The sequence below is a fragment of the Vidua macroura genome, chromosome 13, assembly GCF_024509145.1.
Source record: "Vidua macroura isolate BioBank_ID:100142 chromosome 13, ASM2450914v1, whole genome shotgun sequence".
In the NCBI taxonomy this organism is placed as follows: Eukaryota; Metazoa; Chordata; class Aves; order Passeriformes; family Viduidae; genus Vidua; species Vidua macroura.
The window spans coordinates 13,671,573-13,695,748 of record NC_071583.1 but is presented as its reverse complement, the minus strand read 5'-3'; the positions used below and the strand labels follow the sequence as shown (position 1 = coordinate 13,695,748).

The 24,176-nt window shown below is 37.1% G+C and overlaps 1 protein-coding gene across 1 annotated transcript in view; it reads left to right on the top strand.

Moving 5' to 3' along the window:
- CACNA2D3 (calcium voltage-gated channel auxiliary subunit alpha2delta 3) overlaps positions 1-24,176 on the top strand; it is a 389,866-nt gene that overhangs the window by 146,111 nt on the left and 219,579 nt on the right. Inside the window, exon 5 of the mRNA XM_053989736.1 lies at positions 6,971-7,133. Within this exon, the coding sequence (XP_053845711.1) occupies positions 6,971-7,133 (163 nt within the window). The remainder of the gene's footprint in view (positions 1-6,970; positions 7,134-24,176) is intronic.

The window sequence follows — 24,176 nt, the reverse complement described above, 5'->3', positions numbered from 1 at the left end:
TGGTTGGAAGTAACAAAACAAAGATGGGATTGTGGTGAGCACCATGAAATTCTGTTCTGTTCTAGTTCTTCACTATTTAATTACTTTGATTATCCCCTGTTGGTCTGAAAAAAATAAATCTGGTAAAGTACATCTTTAATTCATCATTCAGGGCCACGGTTAGTGTTCAAATGTTGACTGCTGGGTAAGACCTGCTTGTTACTTTCTGTATTTCTGGGAGCAGGTATGAACCTCCAGCCCAGCACGAGGTTATAGGTAGGGTGTCCTGTCCCTGAGCATTCTGTGCTGGGGAGGCTGCACGGCCCTTGCTGAGCCCAGAGCAGCAACACATGTGTGCTTTAGACTGAGGAGTCTGGGATAAAGTTGCTTCTCATGAGAGACAGAGAAGATGCAGAGCTCGAGACATATTTTTTTCTTCCTGCTTGGAAGTCAGAATGAGGCACTTAGGGCATGTGACTGTAGAAAGGCACCGAGAAGTCACATAACGTCCCTGCCCATAATTGGAAGCAGCCTTGAGGTTGTCATCAACCTGAATGTGTCAGAGGAGCTGAATATGCACAGAACGACACTGATTTCACTTTAAAAGTTTTCATCTTATCTGTTTGTGAAATAGTTTGCTTTTCTATCTCTATAGCACGTTTTAAACTGTATGGATGGTATTTTTTTAATGTTCTATATTGAGCACCATTCACTGGTTACCTCATGGTAAAATTAAAAACATCAGAATATATTAGTGCTTTGATTTTGAAGCAAGTCTGCCATTTTGCTCTTCTCTTTTACAGAATTATTTTGCAGAAGTTGCTGATCCTGCTTGTTCATTAGCTTGGTATTAGCTGTAGGGCTTTCAAGAGAACTGAAGAAATCCTGTGGTTCTAGCTAGTAATAAAAATGGTGTTAAAATGAATTAAAGTCTTGCAGTTTTTTTTGCATCTGTAAGGATACACCCATATGGTATAAATTGTTTAAAAAGGTCAGCCCCATAAAACTGTTTTGGGGAATATTTGAGCTAGTGGAATTTAGAAGAAAGACATCCTGACAACCTGTTGGTATGTGTTTTGCTTAATCTAATTATTCGGCATCTGTGATTTGGCCACACCTATATCAGTGGGAGGCTACTTCTAACCTAAAAATAAAATGAGACATTGTGAAAGTCTTTAATGCTCTGAAAATATTATTAATCTAATAATGGCTTACTGTGTAATGTTTTATCTTGTTTTTCCTAGTTTGAAAAGGGAGGATCAACCCTACTGCAGGCTGGAAGTAAATGTAAGCTTGATACAAGTGTGTTCAAAAATGTTTTAGCATTCTAAAGCCTTCAGAAGTACTTATTAGTCTTCCCTTGTTTTCTTTGCAAAGTTTGTCCTTTTGGAATGACAGGTTTTAGGCTAATTGCTGCTGCTTCCAAAGTATTGTCTAAATAAAGCCCAACAAACCTCTCATGTTTATTAGTAAGAAAATCGAGCCACTTCTAAGGGTCTGTTTCTGAATTGGAGCAGTAAGTGTAGAGCCCTTGCCCATGTCCACCAGGAATAGGAAGAAGCCCAGGGAGCTCTGCCTGTGCTGAGGCCAAGGTGGAAGAGCAGGAGGGAGCTGAGAAGGGGCTGCCCCAGCCCCAGAAGGGTTCCTGTCCTGCTCACACAGCAGTGTGTGCAGAGATGATAAGCCTTAGCAAGGGCCACACTGCCATACTGCTAGATTTGCCAGGGTGGGGTTTTTTGCCTTTCCATCCTGTCCCAGTGTTGGACAGTGACTGGCTGCAGGCTTTGCCTGGTCATTGACTGGGCTGCAGGCTCTCTGGGATTGGGGGGGAATTCTGTGTTTGAAATGCTCAACCTCCACAAATGCACAGACTCTACACTTATTGTGTTCTGGTTGCATGATTCACTTAAGTCATGAAGTCTTGTTTAACATTGCTCTAGAAATTTTCATTACATTTATTCCATGATATGATGCATCTCTAGGGTCATGATCCCTGATTCTGAACTCACTATTCCATGCAACTGGAATCTTTATAACCTACACACACTGGGAGAAGGGAAAAATTACGATGTCACCAGAGTAGGGATTTGTTTTGGTCTTTAGCAGAAAGTATTCCTTAGAGGTTTCTTATGTGTATGAAAACGAGCACACTGAATATTTGCTCTTCTAAAAAAAAAAATTATAGATATCCAGTAAGGCTTGTCAAGGTGTCCAAAATATTAAACTAAAAGCCTGTCGCATAAGTGTTTTCTCCTTCCTTGTTTTATTTACTAAATTTTAGTGACCAAAGAGTTTTTGTTCCAAAGAAGAGACTCTTGAGAACTTTTGCATGTAAAAGTAAATATTTCTGAAGTTATTTATCTGTAAAGGAAAAGAAGGCTTCATCTGAAACTTGTAACCTGAAGTGATGTTTTTTAACTTTAATGGATGATTTAAAATAGCCATTATAATAACTTTGTACATCCAGTGAATCAGTTATTCCTTACAAGTCTGAGACCTTGATGTCTTGTCAATTTACTGCTATAATAGATTTTATACTATAATGAAGTATTATTTATTTATCCTCTTTTATGGAAATTTTAATAGGGTATCATATTGGAAAGGAACGTATAGCCTGGGGGAAGGTCATCTTATTTTGATTGGGTAGAAAACAGATCAGTTGTTTTTTCAAGGATGCAATTAAAGTTTCTGTACTACTTCCATAATTAAAGTGGAACTGATGACAAATTTTCAAATCCCAGGAGTTTTTTTGCACCTTGCTACTAAATAAAGACATAAAAAAGAGGGGGAAAAGTGCTGGATGTACCTAGAGAGGAGCAAGGAGGAACCTTCAGAGAATAATTGGAAATTATGAAGATTGTCTCTTAAAACAAGAGATGCTGTTTTCTCAAACATAAAAGCTTTTTAAAATTCAGAAGTTTTTATTTGATGAGGCACTTTACTTTTATGACCTTTTATGCTTGCTAAACAGACCAAGTTATTGAATACAAGAGCTTTAATCATATGCTTGAAAACATAGATTCTCCTTACTGGACAACTGCCAGAAGAGATTTTTTGAGCCTTAGAAACAGATATGCATTCAGATGTTTGTCTCTCCTTTAGCTCGAGTACCAGAATGGGGATTGCTATCTCCAGTGTGTTCTTAGTAGGACAGCCTCCCTCTGAATGGAAAACTTTCCTCATTTTGCTTTTCACATATCATGAATCTTTCTGTTCTCCTTTGAGATGTCTCTTATTTGTCAGCCTTGAGAAAATGAACTTTTTGTCTTTTTTGTTTAAACGCTGGTTATAATAGCTATTTTGATGGAACTGTAGATGTTTCAAATACTGTTCATTTCTAGCCGTCTCTGCTATTTCATGGTAGGTTTTGCTTTCCCCTTAAGTTTCCATGTTATTTGCTGCTACTTCATTTTCTCTGATGCTCTAGCCTTTTGAGGCTCAATGCAAATGCCATGAACTTTCCTTAATTTAGTATCTTTCAGATACATTTAACTTTCTCTTTAGATGAGCTGCAAAGTTACAGAAACACTGTGAAAATGGCTCTTGAGTAGTTAAGAATTATCAGTGTAATCCAAATATTGCTCTAATGCTGGCTCATTAGTGCAAATCATTCCCATTTACACCTTTCATTGCTCTGTGAATGAGACTTTTTTTGCTGTCTTGATAAAAATAATTTCTATAGTTTAGAATAAAAAATATAGCAAGCTAAAATTGTGGCTTGCATTCTTTCATGCTGTTAAAAACCAAAACACTTAATTTTAAAATGCAGTGATAAAAAGTGCTCTTATGCCAAATACTCTCTAAGTTGCAAAGGCAGTTTGCATTATAATATATCTTTTAAGGTTAATAGTAAACATTTATGTTTAAATAAACATGCTGTTTACAGTGTTAACAAATACTTGATAAAATATTTAGGCATTGCTGGATATCTATTTACAGAATGATAAATGTAAAAGGCAATATAGAACATCAGTCTTGTGCAACACTGCAATTATGTGAGATTTGTGCAATACTTTTCAATACTGCATCTAAATTACTGAAGTTTTGTTTCAGACAAATATCCATTTTTATCAAGGTGCTTGTTTAGCTCAGACATCATGCCAAAATAAGTGGCTAAAATGGAATAGAGAATTTTGAAGAATTTTCCTTCTTACCTTGCAGATCACTTCTCACCTCCGACCTGCTCCTGTGGTTCTCATTGCAGGCCACAAACTTTGCACTTCCCTTGTTTTGCTATTCTATATTTTGAAAAAATTAATTTTTGTCATAATTAACATAAATCTTTGGCAGCCATCCTAAGCGAGCACACAGCACGTGGTTTCTTATTGTGGCTGAAGGTATCTTTTGTTTTAAAACAAACTTGTTTCTGCCTGGCAGCATGAATGATGCTGTAAAGCAATTTTGTGATCAGTTCTGTAACAGCCCCATAAGTCTCTGTCTCCTGTGATTACAGGGCATGGCAGAGCAGCCCAGGGTTCTGCAGACTGTCAGCAACAGGATTATTTGGGATGTCTCAAATATGGTCAGCTCCCTGCTGGGGCAGAATGGTCCAGTGCTTGTTCTGCTGGGCACTGATCCCTTTATATTGGCTTGCACTAGGAAAACCTTACAGGAATAAAACTGAAAACTGAGATTCCTATTTGCCTTATTATTATGACACACCGTGGGCTTTCTAAATGCCAGATCAAACATGCAGAATGATGCAGATACTGCAAAGGAATGTAAAAGCAAAAAAACCCAATGTATTTACTTGAGCAAATTGAAATGCACTAAAGTCTAAAAGCTGATTTTTAGTTCTAATGATTCATGGAACAGCTGACATGAAGCAGATTTCCTCACTCACCCGCAGGTCTCTAGGTATGGCTGGAGTAAACTCATCTGTTGGACAAGTCACGATAGAGCTGCGTCTGCTCCTAACCTGGATAATTATCTTGTTATTTATTAGACTAATAACTTTCTGGTGTGTTACATGGTGTGTACTCAGAACTCACCTAGTTAAGGTTATATCAAAGACTGACCTCCATTGACAAGATTAAATTGAAGTCATTTTCTCTAAGAGCTTAGGTAGAGTATTTGTGTTGTCAGCAAACAGGACTTTATCCTCTTTCCCTTGGGCTTTATCTCAAATGCAGTGTCAGAATGCCAGATGGATTTACTTTAATATTTTTTCTTCAATTTTTAATGTTCTTTCTATCACCTTTCAGCTGTCACACTCAATAATTTCCTTGGAATGGAAGAGCCCAAAAGAAGCCATTGTATAACAGCTGTGCTTAAATGCTCATCTTTTTCAGTAGTATTTTTGAGCTGCATACATTACCTGATGTTTAATCCTTAGAACTTGCAGGACTGTCTTAAATACACTATTTTTGTAGGCTTCTCACTTGCAAAAAAACCCTCAACAAGTCAAAGACAAGCCCCCCTGACCCCGCCCCAATCCAACAGAACCCCAAAACTAAACAGGAAAATATTAATAATCTGCAATAATATAAGGACTACTCTAGACTACAATTTGCTTTTTAAAAAAATCCAAACATAAATCATATTATTGTGTATACACTGGTAGAATTGAGAAGAGAAAATACAGACTCAGACCAATAAATCAATGAATGCTAAATCAACTGAAGAAACAATCAGTCCTAAATACCCTTAATTGTAAAATAAGTGGTTTCTTCTTTCCTTTTTTTTTTTTTTAATATAGCAGTTTTAGTAGTTGGCTAGCCTTGCCACTTATAGAACTTGATGAAAGAGGTTGCCTACTAATTAACTTTGGAAAAGGAAATAATCCACAGAATGAAATTAAATAATGCTTGTTTAGAGTTGATTTCAAGTATATTCTGACATCCTTATTTGAAATTTGTCCATTTTTCCTTCCATTTACAAAGTATTATAAAAGCCATGGGTAAATAAAATTACATCCTTAAAATTACCAAGTCTATATGTGAATTTCTGTAGAAATTATTCTATACATTATATATGTACCTTAAGTTCAGTTCAAAAAGAACAGTATATTGCTGCATATTATAGTAAGAATACTTTTTTCTCAAATAAATGTAGATTTATGTTTAAATATTATATACATCTACTCTCAAATGGATATTAGGGCAGAGACTCATTTAAATTAATGTGATTCTTCAAAGACACTAAACTTTGGCCTCTTCCAATTAGGAAGAACATCACAAAGTGCTGCCAAGGTTTAAGGTATTTAAGAGGTTAAAAAAAAGTCTGTACTGTTTGTTGCTTTCAAAGCTTAGTAAAATTTCTGGTTAAACTAGGTAATAAAGATATAAAAAATTTTATCTAAATTTCTTTCACTTGTCTGGTTCTAGTTCTGTACAAAATAGGCCAAATAGTCTTCAGGAATCTTTAACAGGCAGACAATTATTTCTTGTTCAAAATAAGTCACTATTAAGTTTATATATCCAGATTAAAGCATGCATATTTTAGAAGGACAGCTATGATCTGCATTTCTAAAATTCAGTGTAAAGCAAATAATTTTGGGAAATGTCAGTCAGTACACATTGAGTACACATCTACAGCTGTAGTTAATACTCCTGAGAAGTAAAAACACTTTTAGTTTGTCAGGGCCTAAGTTCAGCACTGACAGCAGTTCTTGATCTGGTGGAAGTAAGCTAAACAGAATTCATAATTAAGTAATCCTCCAGAAAAATATTTGAATTTAGAAAACTTTGTATTAAAAATAGGACAAATATTGTTTATGATTAGAGCTTTTCTTGGACTGCCCTTAATATTTTCAGGGCAGCCAGAGAACTGAAACAATATGGGGTTTTCTTGAGATGTATGGATAAATCTGTTTTCATAAATGTACCTGTAGGAAGAGTACAGAGGGAATCTGAGAGAGGATAAAAATGTATTGTTCTACTCTTCTAGCTGAAGATGTTAATCAGGGGATTGATAGATGTACTAAACCATTCAAACCTCATTTTCATGCTGAATGTGCATTCTGAGTAGGGAATGTGGGTTTCTGTTGCAGTATGAATACTTCAATGCTGTGCTCATAAATGAACGAGATGAAGAAGGAAACTATCTGGAGCTGGGGAAGGAGTTCATTCTGGTGCCAAACGACCACTTCAACAACTTGCCTGTGAATATCAGTCTGAGTGATGTCCAAGTACCCACCAACATGTACAATAAGGGTAAGAAAAGAGCTGCTTTATTTCATCATTCCACTGGCCAAACAAAAGCACGCCCTTGCTTAAAAATGAAGCTGTTGATTAACTGTGTATTATCTGTGTTTTCCAGTTGGCAATAATACTGAAATTTTCTATGGAAGAATGTTTTAAGTATGACAGTTCTGTAATATCTTTTGTTTTGTGGCAGTTTAGCAGTTTAATGAGGTTAATGATTTGCATATGGGGCTAGCATGAGTTCTGTCATAAGAGTGTGGCAGAACATGTTTATTCTAGTGAATTATTTTCCAGAATCTTCAAATCATTTGACCAGAGCTTACATTGGCACAGTTTAATTATATCCTTGCTGAGATTTAGAATTGTCTTTGAAAGATCTAGGATAGGTGAAGGGAAATACTTTATTAGATTTATGCTTTCAAACTTCTGCGAATATTTCTAGCGGTATGTGTGCTATTCTAGCTCTGTACACAAACTCTGCTCTGATTTTGCAGATAGTGTTTAGAAGGGATGGTATCTAGTCCCCTATTTGATGTAAGTGCACATTGTACTAGCAAACAGCAACATTAGGCGTTAGAAGTGATGGACTTTGGTCTAAAAATTTGGAATGCAAACTAAACTCAGATATATATTTACTCATTTTCCTTTTGCCTTTAATCAGACAGCAGGAATTTGTATTTTTGCAGTGTTTATGCAGCACCTATCTATTTATTTTTCTCAAGCCAGTAATAAAAGGAAAATTTAGAAGGAAAGTGCCAAAGTTTCCTAACAATATCTACAGTATATTTGTCACTGGTCTGTAGAAAGCTGCCTAATCTCCTTTTCTGGTTCCTCTTCTGTGTTTTAACTATACTAAAAGACATCTAAAAGGACATTAGATGCTTTCCTCTTAATACATTCCAGGCTAGCAATTATGGTAATTCATGCAAGGATATTGTGTAATAAGGCAAATTAATTCAGATAAATTGGTCTGGTAAGGGAAGCAGTGGATATGGCAGCTTCTTTTCAAAGTTAGGATTCTGACTTGAGAATCCTGAGGAGCCAAAACTCCTACAATACTCTTAAACTAGGGATGAAAAATAAATCTTCCTAGAGAGAATTTGAAAGGTTGTGAGATGATTAATGCAGGATGTTTTGAAAAGACTTGGAAAATGCTTAAAGCTTCTAAAGATACCAAACGACTTTTTTTGTGCAAGTGCTAATATTTATTTAATCAAGCCTGTCTATAAATTAATTCATTCCAGAATTGCTAAAGAGGAAAAAGAAAAGGAAGGAATATAGAGGTCAGGCAACTGTGCTTTTTTGGAGAAGGAAATTATCCTGAGTAGTTAGTGAGAACAGTAGAACTAAAGAACCTTCAGGTATGTGATATGTGCTCATGCTATGTATTGAATGATTTTATGTGCTGATCACTTATAGTTAAAGGCCTAAGTTCAAGGGCTTGCTACATCTTGGCTTGGCCAATCATACAGGGATTTTCTGTAGCTATGGGGAAGATGGAGTTCTGTGATGATTCCTCTTTCTACTTTGTGTAATTCAGACCATCCAAAATTGTCACTTTATGCAGCTGCAGAAAAAAAAAAAAAGCATTTTAAAATCATTTAAATGTATTCCAGCAGCAGAAATCTGGTTTATTACTGGCATTTTCCTTGCACATGGACATAATAATCTTGTTTGGAGCTTGCCAATGTCTGGAAATGGTCCTCTTACCAAGAAGAGAACTTCAATTTTTTTGTTGCCCTCTGTAATGCAGAGGGGTGATAACAAGTTAATTTAATCCTAACCTGAGGGTACAAGCAGTAGATATTGATATGTTTATAACCAAGTGTCTGCAGAATACCATTTCTCTATAAAGGGCGTGTTGTTCATTTCCAGTTTATGTTTTATTTTATTGAATTACTAGGGAGAACCACAGCCAGAATTCACAGTTGAAAACAGACAAGTGTGATCACTGAATAGTTAAACACAGGGCTCTTGAGTCAACATAGAAAAAAAAACCCCTATTTGTAAGCTAATTCTAAACTTTTTCCTTAACTTTGTTTTTTTTTTAGTTGTACAGATATTGATCATTTGCAATGAGTTCAGAGAAGAGTCACAGGACTCATCAAAGAATTGACAAATGTGCCATGGACTGAGACCACAGGAGCTCAGTTCATTTAGCTTATTCAAGAGATGATTAAAGGCTTAATTAGTTGTTCTGTAGTTAATTACTAATACCAGGCTCTATAATCTGGTTGCCAAAGATTGTAAAAATCCCGTGGCTGAAATCAGGTTCCATTATTTTGCAAATTGCAAAACTGTGGGCTCAGTTAAGCTTTGGGAAAAGGTTTGGCCTGGTCAACTTCCATGATCACAGTGATCCTGCCCAGCTGTGGAATCACTGAAGTTCACAGTCCCTAAACTGGGCACTAAATGAGATTGGCTTAAAAATCTTGGCACATAAACATATTGCTATTCTTCGTTTATCTTCCGGCCCTTTCAGCCTCTTCATAGAAAAGCTTAAAAAAAATGATGGCAACAACAGGATTAAGTAATTCTCATTCTAAGGACACCTTCAAGTTTGGAATCTGAAAATAAAAAGCTGAAACCAAATTTCATTACATTTATGATGAAATCAAGAAAATGAAAATATGATAAATATCAAATCTATGACATGAAAATTTATCATGGAACATTTTGAAAAGGAAAATGAGAGCCAATAAAAAAGTCTGCCAACCTAATTTGTAAGCATACATTAGACTAGTGCCATCTTGGAGTACAGAGTGCATGCACTTACCATAATATAGAAGGAAAGATAAACTAATGAATTTAACAAAGAGTCACAGCTTTGCATTTACAGTGCTCTTGATCATCATTGTAAAATATAAAGAGCTGATCTAGTTATTGATGTGCTTTTATACTCTTCATTTCCCTCTTCTGCACACCCGCGTTCCCTGCTTTCTTCATCTCTTAGAACGGTGTATTGGCTTTGCATGACCTGGTTTGTGGTAGTGGGGAGCCACAAAGATTGCTCCTGTGGGAAGCTGCTGGAAGCTTCCACCATGTCCAGCAGAGCCAATCCCTGATGGCTCTGAAGATGGACATGCTGCTGGCCAAGGCTGGGCCAATTACAGAGGGTGCTAATGCCTCTGTGATGACATATTTAAGAAGAAAATCAAAACAAAATCATGCAGCTTTTGGCTTTTAGTCAGAGAAGAGGAGGAGGTGAGAACATGTGAGAGAAACAACATGGGAACACCAGGGTCAGTGGCACAGGAGGGGGAGGAGGTGCTGCAGGTGCTGGAGCCGAGATTCCTCTGCAGGCCATGGTGAGACCATGGTGAAGCAGCTGAGCCCCTGCAGTCCCTGGGGATCCACGGGGGATCCAGAGATCCACCCCCAGCCTGTGGGGATCCACAGGGGATCCAGAGATCCCCCTGCCATGCCTGGGGGAGGCTGTGATCCAGTGGAAGACCCAGTGGAGAGAGAGGGCCCTGCTTCCAGGCTGGAGCAGCCTGTCCTTGGAGGACTGCACCCCGTGGGAGGAGAGACCCATGTCACAGCAGTTTTGGGAAGACTGTGTGCCTGTGGGGGGAGTTCACATTGCAGCAGGTGCTGTAGTCCAGCTGCTCTAGAAGTTCACAGAGAACTGTCTCCATGCTAGAGACCCCATGGCCTCACAGGGGAAGGACTCCTCCCAGAGCAGTGGAAAAAATCTCTGTGATGAACTGACACAAACTCCCGTGCCCGTCTCCCTGTGCTGTTAGTGGGAAGGAGGGAGGAGCTGGGGGGAGAAGGTGTTTTAAGGGCTTATTTTACTTTTCATTATCCTCCTCTGATTCTGTTAGTAATAAACTCACTTCATACCTCTAAGTTGAGCCTGTTTTGCCCTTGCAGTGTTTTCTTATCTCAACAAAGCCTTTGTTAACATTTTTTTCCTCTCCTCTGCCCAGCTGTGGCAGGGGAGGGGAGGTGAGTGAGTGACTCTCATGGGTGCCTGGTGTTGGGCCAATGTCAAACCACAACAAGTGGAAAGCCATTATTGTTAAAAATATAAATATTACTGGTGTTTGGAATATGAAGCTTACGCAGTTCAGAAAAGAAATACTTTGGTATTCCTATAATGTTCATACACTGAAGGAATTTAGAACAAAGAAACGTGTGATAACTGTGCTTTACAGTTAAATGTATTTACCTGTGTATCTATAGGAACCCCTCACCTTTAGGACGTTTTGCAGAAAAGCTGTTGGTCCTTTTAAACTGCACATCATTCTCCTGCAATTGGCCTCCTTCATTTTTTTCCTGAAAAAGACTGCTCATTATAACGTTTTTTTTTAGAAATTCTTAAGTATACTTTGGGAATCTAAATCTGTCACTGCATTCTATTTCTTCTCTTTGAACACAAAGTGTGCTCATTACCTATAGGCTCATTGCTCACAGCCACAGGATTTGCAAGGCGGTATCTTTTTAAACAATGAATAATTAATTAATTAAGACATTTTGTGATAACTGTCTTAACAAGCAGTAGTTCTTCCATCCACAAATTTGGTAATTATCAACAATATGGATTTCTGACAGAAAGCAGGGAAAAGGTTCTTTAGTGAATTAGCCATATAAAAATATTCATAGAGGAAAAAGAAGGGAAGAATGAAGGCATGTTTTTCATGTTAGAAGGAAAGTTTAATTTTTGGAAGTACAGAATCAATCTGAATCTGGTTTGGGCAATGCAAAGGCAGAGTCTAGGTGGAAATAAGGCACTGTTTCATTCAGCTGCTGGGCTTTTTTATTAAAAAAGTTTATACTGGTTACATAGAGGCACAAAATGAGTTCTCATAGGTTTTATTTTTTATGTCTTCCTATTCATTTAGAATGTAAATGATTTGGGATGTGCTGCTGTCTTGGACATATCTTGCATGTACACTTCCACAGCTACACATTCCTAAGATACTCAGATACAACTTTCTGTATATCAATCAGTATATTTTAAACAGCTATTGTAGAAGACATCAGTGATAATGAAAAAATGATTAATAATTTAGAATTTGTATGGTTTCAAAATTTGATTTATTACTTTCTGAGATGACAGTAGTATGTTTAGAAGAATCTAGGAACGTGACATATAATTAAAAATTAGCACTTGGAATGTGGGTTGGGCTTTCTGGCAACCATCCACACGGAGCATGGCGTTAGGATTGCCACTGGCGAGAGTAAGATTCTAGAATGGATTTATGTACACAAGGAAATTATAAAAGAAGACTCAAAACTGCTGTTGCAGATGTTGACAGTGTACAAAAGAAAAATAGAGCAGCGTTTTACCTTTTGTTAGTATGAGAGTATAGGTAACCAAGATCCCATATTCTTTGTCCAAAGTATGTGCTGTATCTGGGATGAAGAACCTAATCCAGTTTTTGGCTTTTTTTTCCTAAATCTGTCACCTCATATTTACTCCTACTTGTGGACAGCAATGACATATTTTCTGCTATTGAGTTTTCACTCAGCAGTTTTTCCACGGAAGAGGCCTATGAATACTTGGATAAATGTGGTTTTCAGAGGAATCTAGATGAAAACCAAAGCCAAGGTGAGGGTCAGTGTGTCTTGGTGACACATGCTCAGGCAGTTCTAAGTTATGGCACCTGTTGAGAAGCAAAGCCTAGAGTAGTACAATACCAGGGGTGTCACACAGCAGGATCTCGTCCATTTATAGCAGCTTTGCATAAAATCCAGAAACCACACAGGGAAATCCATTGTGTCGATATTAGCTGAAAACAACTCCTGGTTTTGGGAATCTGTAGTTGGTCTTTGTTTATATGACAAGGTGGGCTTTATGTTTGTAGAAAGGGGAGGAGCCCAGGTTCTCTTCTTTTCAATAATTCAAAAATATCAGGATGCAAGCACTTCTCCTTGCCTTTTAAACTCTATTTCTCAGTGTAACAGTTGCTTCACAGTAAGATATTTAGAACTAAAGAGAGACTTCTGTGCCTGAGAGTTTTTTTCATGTATAAAATCATTATTTTTTTTCTAACCCCTGTATTTCATAAAATCTTACAATATCTGTGCCTCCATATTTGGTCTAAGATTGAGATTTTGGACTAAAATATTACACACCCAAAGACAACATTTCTAAATGTTTTTAAAAATAAAAATGCCTTGTAGAATGAGCCAAGTTTGACTTTGCTCATTGGGTATTTTGACAGAAGTAGGGTAAGGGTGACCATATGTGAATCTATCTAGCAGCCCTGGACAGTATCTCTGAGATGTGGTGGAGGAGGCAGACATGTGCCAATAGAGGTAGATTGGAGAAAGGATAATTTCTTTGTTTGGATCAGATGCATCTTGAGAAGTAAGTTTAATTTTGCCTTGAAAAAAGAAAAAAAAAAAAGTAAAACAATTTATCTTGGCAATAGAAGGGAAGTAGGCTTATATCAGTTGATTTAAAGTAATGGGAGGTTTTTCCTTTGTTGTAATTTCTAGTTTACTGAATATATAATCTTGTTTTACTTGCTCGGTTTTATAATGGAGAAACACTTCCTAGAGGATAAACCTTCATCCCATTAATAGAGCTGACAGTGAAATTAAGTGCATTCTACAGCTTTGCAAGACTTAGTTATCCACTGAATTTTTTGTACTTATTAAGTCATTGAGCAAAGAGTACAAACTTAACTACTGGATAAAACCCCCTGATTTTCCAATTTTAAATACTCTTATATATCTTAAGTGTATTTTTGTTTTTATCACTAGTGAATGTCTGAGGAAAAGACATATGTATATAGACATAAATGAAAGTATATATATCTATATCTATATGTGTATATATATATCTCCTATGTGGTGGAGAATGGTGTGGTCTGTTCTCACACCAAAGGATGTTGACATATATGTGTGATCCACTGAAGTATTTCAGGAAATATTATGGACACAAGATAGTTTTGTGACCACAGTTCTGCAACTAAGTTGTCAAGTCCTGCATGAGAAGAATTTTAATTTAAGCTGCAGTACAAGGTTGATGTCTCTTTTTTCCTGCCCATGCAGAGATAGTCAGATCACAGCTCTGCACTGCCTTCTGTTTGTACTGCGCACAGATCACTTCTGAGAGCCAGGATGAAATTATAACCAGTATTTTAGTGCTTGCCTGTTTTCCCAGAGCTTGTTTCCAGTGAGATTCCATTGTATAGCCTGAGGCACCGCTTCTCCCTTTAAGCTCTGTGACTATTGAAGCGTTTCAGAGCTGGCTCAGCACTTTGGTCTCTTCAGCACAGCCCCAAGTGCCACTGTCACACACAGAGTTACATTTTCATGGTCCTGAAATTCAACACGTGCTCAAGTTCTGTGCTCCGTGTGAGGAGATGGAAGCCTCTCCTGCAGAATTCTGTGGAACCGACATCTGTATCTTTTAGTTTGGGCTTTTTGCCCTTTAATCCTAGTGAAGTCCTGGGGTGAATATCACATAAACTCTTAAATGCCATTCAGAGGAGCACATACAGCAGCACCATGCTGGTAAAAATGAACAGACTTGCTCTCAACAGACTCAGTTTGGAAATTTTTCTTCCCAGGTTGATTTACAGTGATATCTGTTCAAATTAGTTTGAACATGGAAATGTCCACTCCTGCCATGGAACTTTGTGAAAAGAATTGATTACTGTCTTTGAAGTGCCAAAGGTGAAATATTGATTGGTGTGTGGAAAAGTGAAATGTAGTGGGCAATGCACAAAAGGACCATATTAACTTGTGAAGTCTACAATAATAACTATCTTTCATCCATGCCTTTTTGGTACCTTCCTTCTTTCCTGTGTTGCTCCAGCTGAATTGAAATACCAGTGTCTGGGCATGTGCAGAGGGTTATTCATGTGCATTTTCTCTTTTTAGAGACCTGATATCAATATCTGCCTCACCTAAAAGGCATTAGGCTCTGCTTCAGGGAGGATCTGTGCCGTCTGCACAGAGAAGAAAACATGTTAGAATCAGTTAGCTATTCTAATAATGATATGTCAAAATAAAGCATAAAATTTCCCCAAAAGTGTTGGGTCTGGAAAGTTACTCTTCAGCTTTCATTATACTGGAGAAGGGGGCTTATACTAATGAACAATGTTTCAGTTTTTTCCTTATATGAATACATGTTAAACTCGGGAAGTTAGGTGAAATTTTAGCCCAGTGCTTACACTGATTTCTTTTTAATGTTGACATGATTTATACTGAATTCATTTCTCAGCATTTACTACAACTATTTCTGACATTTCATCATGTCTACCACTATAAAAGAGTGAATTTTCACATCTTCTAGCAAGTTATATTTCATAGTACTGCCATGTGATTTAGAATTATATTTTGAGTTCACTGTCATGTTTTTGTGAATTTTGTAATGAAATCTTTATTCCCTACTATAATGTATTTGAGAGGGGAGGAGCCTTAATAAGAGCTCTCTCTTTCCTACCCCTGACATTAGACTGTAGTCTGTGAATTCTGCTAGTTGCAGTTTTGGCACTAGGGAGGATTTTTCTTATCAGATTGGCTGTCTTTGGTGAATACCTATCAGGAGCCCAGTGGTTGGTTAGTTTATAAAATCTCTGCTATCATAAACTGCCAGGTGCCTCAGTAAATTACTTCTGCATTTTTACATTGCCAGGCCTGGTTCTCTGTTAAGTTAGGAAATACATGTATGTTACAGGAAAGATCTTTTGTTAAAGCAGCTGGAGAACAGTTTGTGCATGGTCAGATGAAAATTATTTGCTCCAAATCCTTTCTTCGATTGAGATTAAAAGAAAAAAAAAAAAAAAACAACGAAACAAAACAAAGCCTAAAAGAAAAATATTCCACTGGATTACAGATTGCCAGGTATTTATCCTGATATATTTAGATAATGAAGTAGAAGCATTAGTGCAAGATACTGCTTTGTCTTTAGTGACACAGTAGACAGAATCAAGATAGAAAATAAAATCTGATGATCAATTATACAGTCTGTAGTTAATCTCCTGCTTTGAAAACTAAAAGCAATATTATAAATTTTAACTTAGAGAAGTCTGTCTTAACTGTCTTCAGTCTGGTTTTCTCATCCTGATACTGTGATAGGGCTGCAGTTCTGGAGTTTTTGAAGTACAGAAAACAATTTTATCAGTGCCTTCCATAACTGCAGAGTTTTTCAGTGATGGATGCTGAAGTCCATGAATATTTTCAAGCATTTCTGTCAACAGGAGATATGGTTTATGTCAACTCAACTAACAAACATAAGGCGCACACAATATGTTGCTGAGAGACTCAAACTGTGTAAATCAAGCTGTAAAATTCATGTTTTTTAAAACTGGTTCATGACTGTAAAATACTCTTTAAAGTTCAATAATAAGTAAAAAGATAAACAAGCCTTCATTAATATTAGTATAAATTCATTTTTCCTTAAATTAATACCACACTAATTCCATGTCAATGGATTTGGAATACATTCAAATATTAACATCCATTTTGACTCTTTAACCATGATCACTCTGTGTAAGTATGGATTTACAAGAAAAAGTGATTTTTTTTTACAGCTCTTAAGGTGTATTTGGACTTCACTTATTTTGAGGACATGATGACTATAAATATTTTTTTATGATTTTAAATTCAATGATTCTTATCATTGCTCACATTTTCACAATTCAATTCCTTTCCATGTTTTTTTTTTTTAATAAGGTTGCAATACTGTTTAACACAAAACAGCTTGTCTTACAGCTTTACTCATGACATGATTCTTTGCAGCATATGTGCACTGTCTTTTGTGCCTCCCTTTGTTTTTGTCATTTATCATTTCACTGGCTGTTGAAAGTATAGATTTTATCATGTGACTTAAACGTTTGTTTAAAAGCTTTCTGTTAGGATTATTGTTATTACTGCTGTGAAAAGTTGGCAATCAATTATTTGTGTGCTCTTTTATTGTTTTGTGGATTGACTGTGGAGTAGTTTGGGTTGGAAGAGATCTTTAAGGGTCATCTACTCTAATTCCCCTGCAAAAGAGCAGGGACATCTCCACTTTGATTGTGGTGCTCAGAGCCTGACCTGGAGCATTTCCAGGGAGGGGACATCAAGCAACTCTGAATGTGACCTGTTCCAGTGCCTCACCAACTTCATCCTTAAAAAATTTCTTCCTATATCTAGTCTGAACCTACCATCTTTTGATTTAAAACCTTTCTCTCTTATTCTATTGCAAGATATTTTCTTCCAATTGTTTCCATCCTTTGCCTCTTTCTACCTTTATAATAACCAATACTTTTAAAATTACTTACAAACAATATGAATAGAAGACAACTGTGAATAATTCTGACCTCAATGTCTTTCATAGAAAATACATTAGGTGTAGCCTGTATTTTTCTGCTTACCTTGTTTACTTCTTGAATGCTGGAAACATTGCAAAAGGGGATCTTTGACTTAGACTTCACAAATATTCTTTAAGTTTTGCTTGAACAGTTTAGAGACTGGTAAAGAATATTACCTGTGTCAAATGGCATTTCCATTGCATGATGCCTACTGTGTGTTAAAAGATGAGTTTATGCACTACAAGTCAATAAATGCAGACTCTAATCAAAAGTTTTGCTTGCATAGGAAAAAAAATCTGGTGCATGTAATAGTGCCTTCTCTAAAAGATATTGAAATGTGATGAACCACAACCATTTTTTGATTAAGTGAGGTTTTTCAATTTGATACTTAAAAAGAGCTATGAATATCATTCAGTCATACTTTCCTATCAATGCCTTCCAACTGGCTGCCAAAATTGAGATTACCTATTTTCTAGAATATTAGACCCCAAAAAAATCATTTCTCAAGTGATGCAGAAAGATTATAATCTGCAGCTAGCACATATGCAAAACCATTTTCCTGTAAGGTGTGAAATTAAGAAATAAAATCATGTCTGTCACTGTTGTATATGATTTTATGGACTTTGCTTCTGAACATTCAACATCCTGGAGTTGTTATTTAAATACTCATGGTCACATACTGTCCTGGACCACTATATTTATATTTTGAAATCCTTCCCTTGGATTGTTTGTCTTCACATTTTAAGATCTCTAGGACAGTGTTTGCACCGTCTTCCTAACACTGGACATTGTTTAATTTAAAAGGAGCTTTCTTAGTCCAACAGATTTCATCAAGGTTGCAGAGAATGTCCTATCTTCCCATATTTCTTTGTTTTAAATCTTGTTGCCTGTTGGACAGAGATGCACAGACTTCTCTGCTTCTTCCATCTGGTTTTGCTTAAATTCTGCCTCAAATATGATTCCCAGAATTTACTCAGGCTGCTGCTTTGTTCTTGAAAAGGGCTTTAGCTTCACAGATTATTTTTTTTTTCTCTCAAATCTCTGTCTTTAACAGCAAGCCTTTTGGAAATGTTGGCATGGCCATGCAAGATGTGTACTATGCTTTATCTTTGCTGTGTTCTAGTCTGTCTCTGGCTGTGGATCTAATCTGTGTGTTTCTAATACATCCTCATCGCCATGGCAACTCGATGTCAGATCCAGGCTACATGGAAACGTGAAGTATTTCCTCTAGAAAGCCCTGCTCTCTCCCACTCCTGATCCAGCAGCTGTTGCTTAGTTACTCAGAGCTGGGCTTTGCCTTCTGACAAATGTGAGCCAGTGAATGTTTGTTACTGAGCACTATCTCAGGTACAATATTAAGAGGCTTTTTGACCTGACGTGCCTCTGTCAATCATGGTGCCACCCCTACCTCCTTGTTGCTTTTAAGGACAAGAAACTGACAATCATGCTGGGGTTTTGAAAGCTTTAGGAGTCAATATGCATTAATTAAATGGTTGTCTGGCAAAGTAAAAACTGTAACTTTACTATGTAGTGAAGAAGATTGACATTTGACAAAGAATAATAATAGTTTATCTAAATATACATATTCACTTTGTCTACTGTTTTAGAATACTGTAATAATCTGTTTCTCCATGCTGCTACATTACACAGACCCTTTGATTTTTCTCGGGTATGTGTTGTGTGAAGAAGAGAAGGCGGCTTGCTCTTCTGGTTAAGCATTAGTATGCTTGGCTAGAATATAAACTGTTTCAAAATATTGTTTGGCTAAAAACGTACAAAGACATTTTTACACTATACTTTGTTTATTTAGGTGTCTTGCAGCTTTTATTTGGCACATTCCTGAAGGAGTAAATAGTGTTTAAGAATACATAATGGATTTTGTAATGTACTCATCCCAAGATACATTTGTACATCTGCTCAGTGTTTTTATTACTATCTTCAGAGGCTTTATAACCAGCTGAACATTTTCATATCTTGTATGAGTAAAACTTTCCTTTTACTCAAATTGTGCAGTCTTTTGGGCAAGGAGGCGCTACACAGGCACTTCCATTTTACTCAAATTGTGCAAGCAGTCTTTTGGGCAAGGATTATAAAAACACAAGAGAAGTAAGGGCCTGTAGATTTGAGAGGATAAGAGATGGTGATTTGCCATGGTAGTAGATAAGTGTGCTGTTATATCCAATAATTGCACATTCGTACTCTGTTGATGCTCCCAGGAACTGATCAGTAGAGGTTTAATTTATTATAGCCCACTACTACTGTGATGCATTTTACCTGCTGAAACATTTCTCTCTAAAGGTTTTCTTGCCTCCATTTGCTGTATGCAAGAAGCATGATGTGTTGATAAACACAGGATGACTTTGGAACCTCCTTCAAAGCATTATTTGTTGGTCCCAGCTGCACTGTGCTGTGTCATTAAGTCAGCCTGCTCCTGTAACTCCATGTCTCTGAATATCTGTGCAATAGGAATGGGACGTTTTTTGTGAAGTGCTAGTTAACAGGTTTGCATGGTCTTGTGTTTCAAATAGCTTTTGTAAAGATTGGTAGATGGATCTGCCTCTCAGAAATTTCTGTAAGGATGACTTTTATTTCCAAGGCTGTGCCTTGCCTTTGTCATTCATCACTTTGACAATAGCTCTGATAAAATTGTCCCTTTTGGTATGTTGTGCATTAAATATTTTACAGCACAGTTGGCTGAATTTAGCAGCAGTCACATTTGCTTTCTTTTCCCCTGATTTGCAGTCTGTTCCACTGGCTTCCTCCATTGCTTGTTGTGACACTTTTCCCGGCTGCCACTTGCCAGAGGTTTGAATTTCCTGGCTGCTAATAGTTACTCTTCCATCAGACTGTGCAGAAATTTCTGCTTGCCGTGTGCTAGAACTGGCTCTTTTTTTTTTTTTTTTTTTTTTTTTTTTGCAGTATTCATTACTACTTTTGCTTCTGTGATGAAAATGCAATGGATATAAGGCCTCTGTTCAATCTGCCTAATGCCTGTGTTCTCAGAATTTGTTTTCTCTTTGCCACTTGGAAAACCACTTCTATCAGTGGTTTTCCATGATGTTCACCCTTTCTCTTTACATTGTGGCATCTTACAGTTCTGTGGTGTTGTATTTTCTTGCTGTCCTTTCATTTTTCATAGTCCTCAATTTGTATCATGCAGAAGTGTGGAAATGAGTATGTTTCACTGAAAATACAGAAATATCCTGTCTGCAGTAACATGAATTAATTTATTTGTCAGGATGACTAGTTTTTGAGTTTAGCTCTCAGCTCAAAGCAGTTGTTGGGTGGGCAATCCCCTCTATTAGGAGCATGTTAGAGACAGGTCTAACTGCTCCATATACCTGGCTCCTGGGACAACAGCTCTATTAAAGCAGAATCTTTCTATTTTGTCCTGGAATGCCCTTGACTTCTGCTCTGAGTTTCTCTTTTAACTTAAAACAGAAGTTAATGGTCTATTTTCATAGCTGGTGCCTATATGCTGTTTCCAGAGCTTTGCTCTAACCTGCCCACTGGTCAGCCCCCACACTCATTGCTTTAAGCTGTTATATCTGAGAAGTTAAGCAAAGTCCAGCCAGGCCAGCACCAAATGGGTGAAGTGATTTGCTGCAGGACATTTTCTATAACTCGTATGAAGGCAAGCCCTTAGGAGACAGAAATTAATCTTTATCCCAGAATGCTGTCAGTGAGGAGTTCGCAGCTGTAATTCTGGCTTTCAAATGAGCTAAAGTTGAATCTCAGTCCGTCTTGTTAATTAAAAAAAAAAAAAAAATTACACCACTCCCCCCAAAGAAAAAAAGAACTCTATCCCCCCCACACCATAAAACAATACAAAGCATCACCCAAATGCACTCATGAAACCCAGCATAAAAATAAACACATCTGGCCATACTCCAGTTCTTCTGCTGCCACTTCAAAGGAGAAGGGTAAAGTTATTAGGGAAATGTTGGAAGATGAAGGCACTAAATGCCTACTGCTATGCCTTTATGCAGTCACGTACTTGAAGTTTTTACCATCCCGTATTGCAAGGAGAGAATGTGATTTCTGACATTGGTGAACAGTTCCCAGCACATGAAGCAAAATGGACAAACACCTTCTTTTATGTCTACAGATGGCCAGATGCTTTGATCTGTGAGCTGATGCATCCACATTACCCTGGAGTCAGAGAGAGGGGAAAAGAGAGAAAAAAGTGAAGGCAGTTGCCAAAACTGGCATCCAGCCCCAGCTCTTGAGTATGCTGGACCACCCTGAAAAGCATTCATATTAGTGTTGAGTAGTGTAATTATTAGATTGTTGGTATATGTCCCAGCAAAGTATGTGATTTTGTTATTCTTTAAAATATGACCAGACTAAATATGTTGTCAATGTCATAAAAACTAAGCTAATATTGTTGCTATCTCTGAGCCAGAAAGAATGCAGGATTTTGCATTCCTTTTCCAGTGCTTGGGCCTGTAGGCTGTGCTTGCATTGCTTTGTGGTAGGAGAGAACTGCTCTGCAGTTTAGGGCTGCTGCTGAGGCTGTCAGATATTGCAGGAGGAAAGATCAATTCCAATGCCAGCATCTCTGACAGCTTTCCAGGAGAAAGTAATGATTATATCAAGAAAAGGAATAAAATAGGGAGAAAAGACTAAGGATCATTAGACACTTTTCTTGAAGCACAGGATGGCAAGAAAGAGAAGCATTCCATACTTCCTTCATAGTTACTGAGTTTCTCAGTGGTTTCCCTTATTTTCTGCAAAACATGCTGCAGTAATTGAAATGGAAAATGGGTTGTGTAGGTATTAGTTTTGTTCTATAGACTCAGCATACTCTAGATACTTTTATGGATTCTGTGAACATAAAAAAAGTCATTACCTTTGGCTGTTGCACATCTTTTAGTCTGTGCCCCTTCCTTGCCTTTGTTGAGACTTCAGTCCTTTTCGGGCCAGCAGGATCTGTGACAGCCCCTTAATTGCTACAGGCATTTGTACTGTTCTTTGGCAATCTCATTTCAGTTTGGTGTCACTGTACTTATTTTCCCGGAGGTTGTTTTTATGTTAAATGTCAGTAAAACCAGGTAACATCTACACAAACAATGGTGGAGCAAAATCCCGTATAATTGCAAACCAGCTCATCTAAAAGACAAGGGAAAGGGAATATTTTATTTTATTTTATCTGCCAGGAAGCAAAACCAGAAATCATATTTCAAGAACTGTGGTGAAAGCTCTTTACATTTATTATCTTTGAGCCCCATAACATCACATTGATGATTTTGCATTTATATTAAGCTTTATCTTTCTTTTTTTTCCCCCTCACCAAATTTCTGAATATTCTCAGAGATTAATTTACCACCATTGACATTTAACTATCTGGGGGATGCAGATGATGTTCACCAGCAATTGAAAAACTTAAGAATACTGTTTCTAAATGAAGTACTGGGGGAATTTAAACAGTTTAGTGTAATTACTAAAATTGGAAATTGCCCAGAACATTTTTAACATACAAGTTTAACATACATGTTATTAGATGATGAGAATGTAGGATTTTTATGAGACATATGATCAGAAATGCAGCTGTATTTGGGATGGTGCATGTGGACAGAGATGCACCCACGCAGCAGAGATATAAAGTTCAGAACAAAGAGCTCCAGTGTAAAATCCTGAAAGCCTGAAGGTACTGCAGCCAGCAGAGGCTCACAACCTCCAGGTCTGTTTTGGTCTGTGGCTACCTTTGTCCCTACACCACTTTTCCTTTTATTACAAGGATCAAACTGATTGTAGCCCTATTTGCTTGTTTTATTAACGTGGTTGGTGCCTAAAATGTAACTTGATATATTGTAAAAAGAACAGCTAGCAGAAGAGACATTCAGGGTGTGGGAAGGCAGGGAATTGTCACCAGCTTTCATTTTGAAGGAATATAATGAGCATAGGTCACATTTTAATTGTGCCCTCTTATTTAAAATGCCTACTTTATGCTTCTTCCAGCTAAAAAAATAAGTCTATTAGTTTCAGAGTCACTGGATTAATGTTTAGAGTGATCAGGAGTTAGATGATTAGTGTTATCAGCCTAGTGCAGAATATGGACTCCACCAGACTCATTCAGGGAAAATGTCCTGATTTTTATTTCCATGGAGTTCTCTAATCTCTAATATGGATATATAAACATGTTAGGTGGCTCTTCACAGATAGTCTAAAAAAAGTAATCTAAAATATCCATGGATATTTCAATATGATTTTGAAAAAGTGATTTATATTTGTATTTTTATATACAAATATAATTTTTATATGCTACTGGAAAGACTGCAGTTCAGAACATAAGAGGTGAATGACTAAAGTTGTGCCATAATCTTCTGGAACTGGAATGCTTATAGAATTCAAAGAAAATTGTCATTGGGTTGGGAGGCAGAGAGTTCTGCTCACAAGTGGCATTAGAGCTCTGATTCATTAGGAAAGGACATTAAAAATTAGGGCCTGAGGAATCCAGGATAGGAGACAACCAGTGAATTGATAAAATTGTAAAATACCAAGGTACAATGGACAGTCTTGGAATGACATCCAAACATATGTTGCTAAGAAGCACTGTAGGTTACTTTAAATATAAATTAATTTAGAATTATTCTGTTTGTTTGGCTTTTCACTAATCCTAATGACTGCAGGGCATATAAAGAGCCTGTAGCCCTTTAGAGGCTTGAGAAATGGTGTCTTCTCTTTTCCTCTAAACAGAGTTTTCTAGCAACACCAGGAAAAGTAAAAGAACAAAACCCAAACCCAACCCTCTGAACTTGCTTGCTCTTTTCAAAGGTGAATTAAACTTATT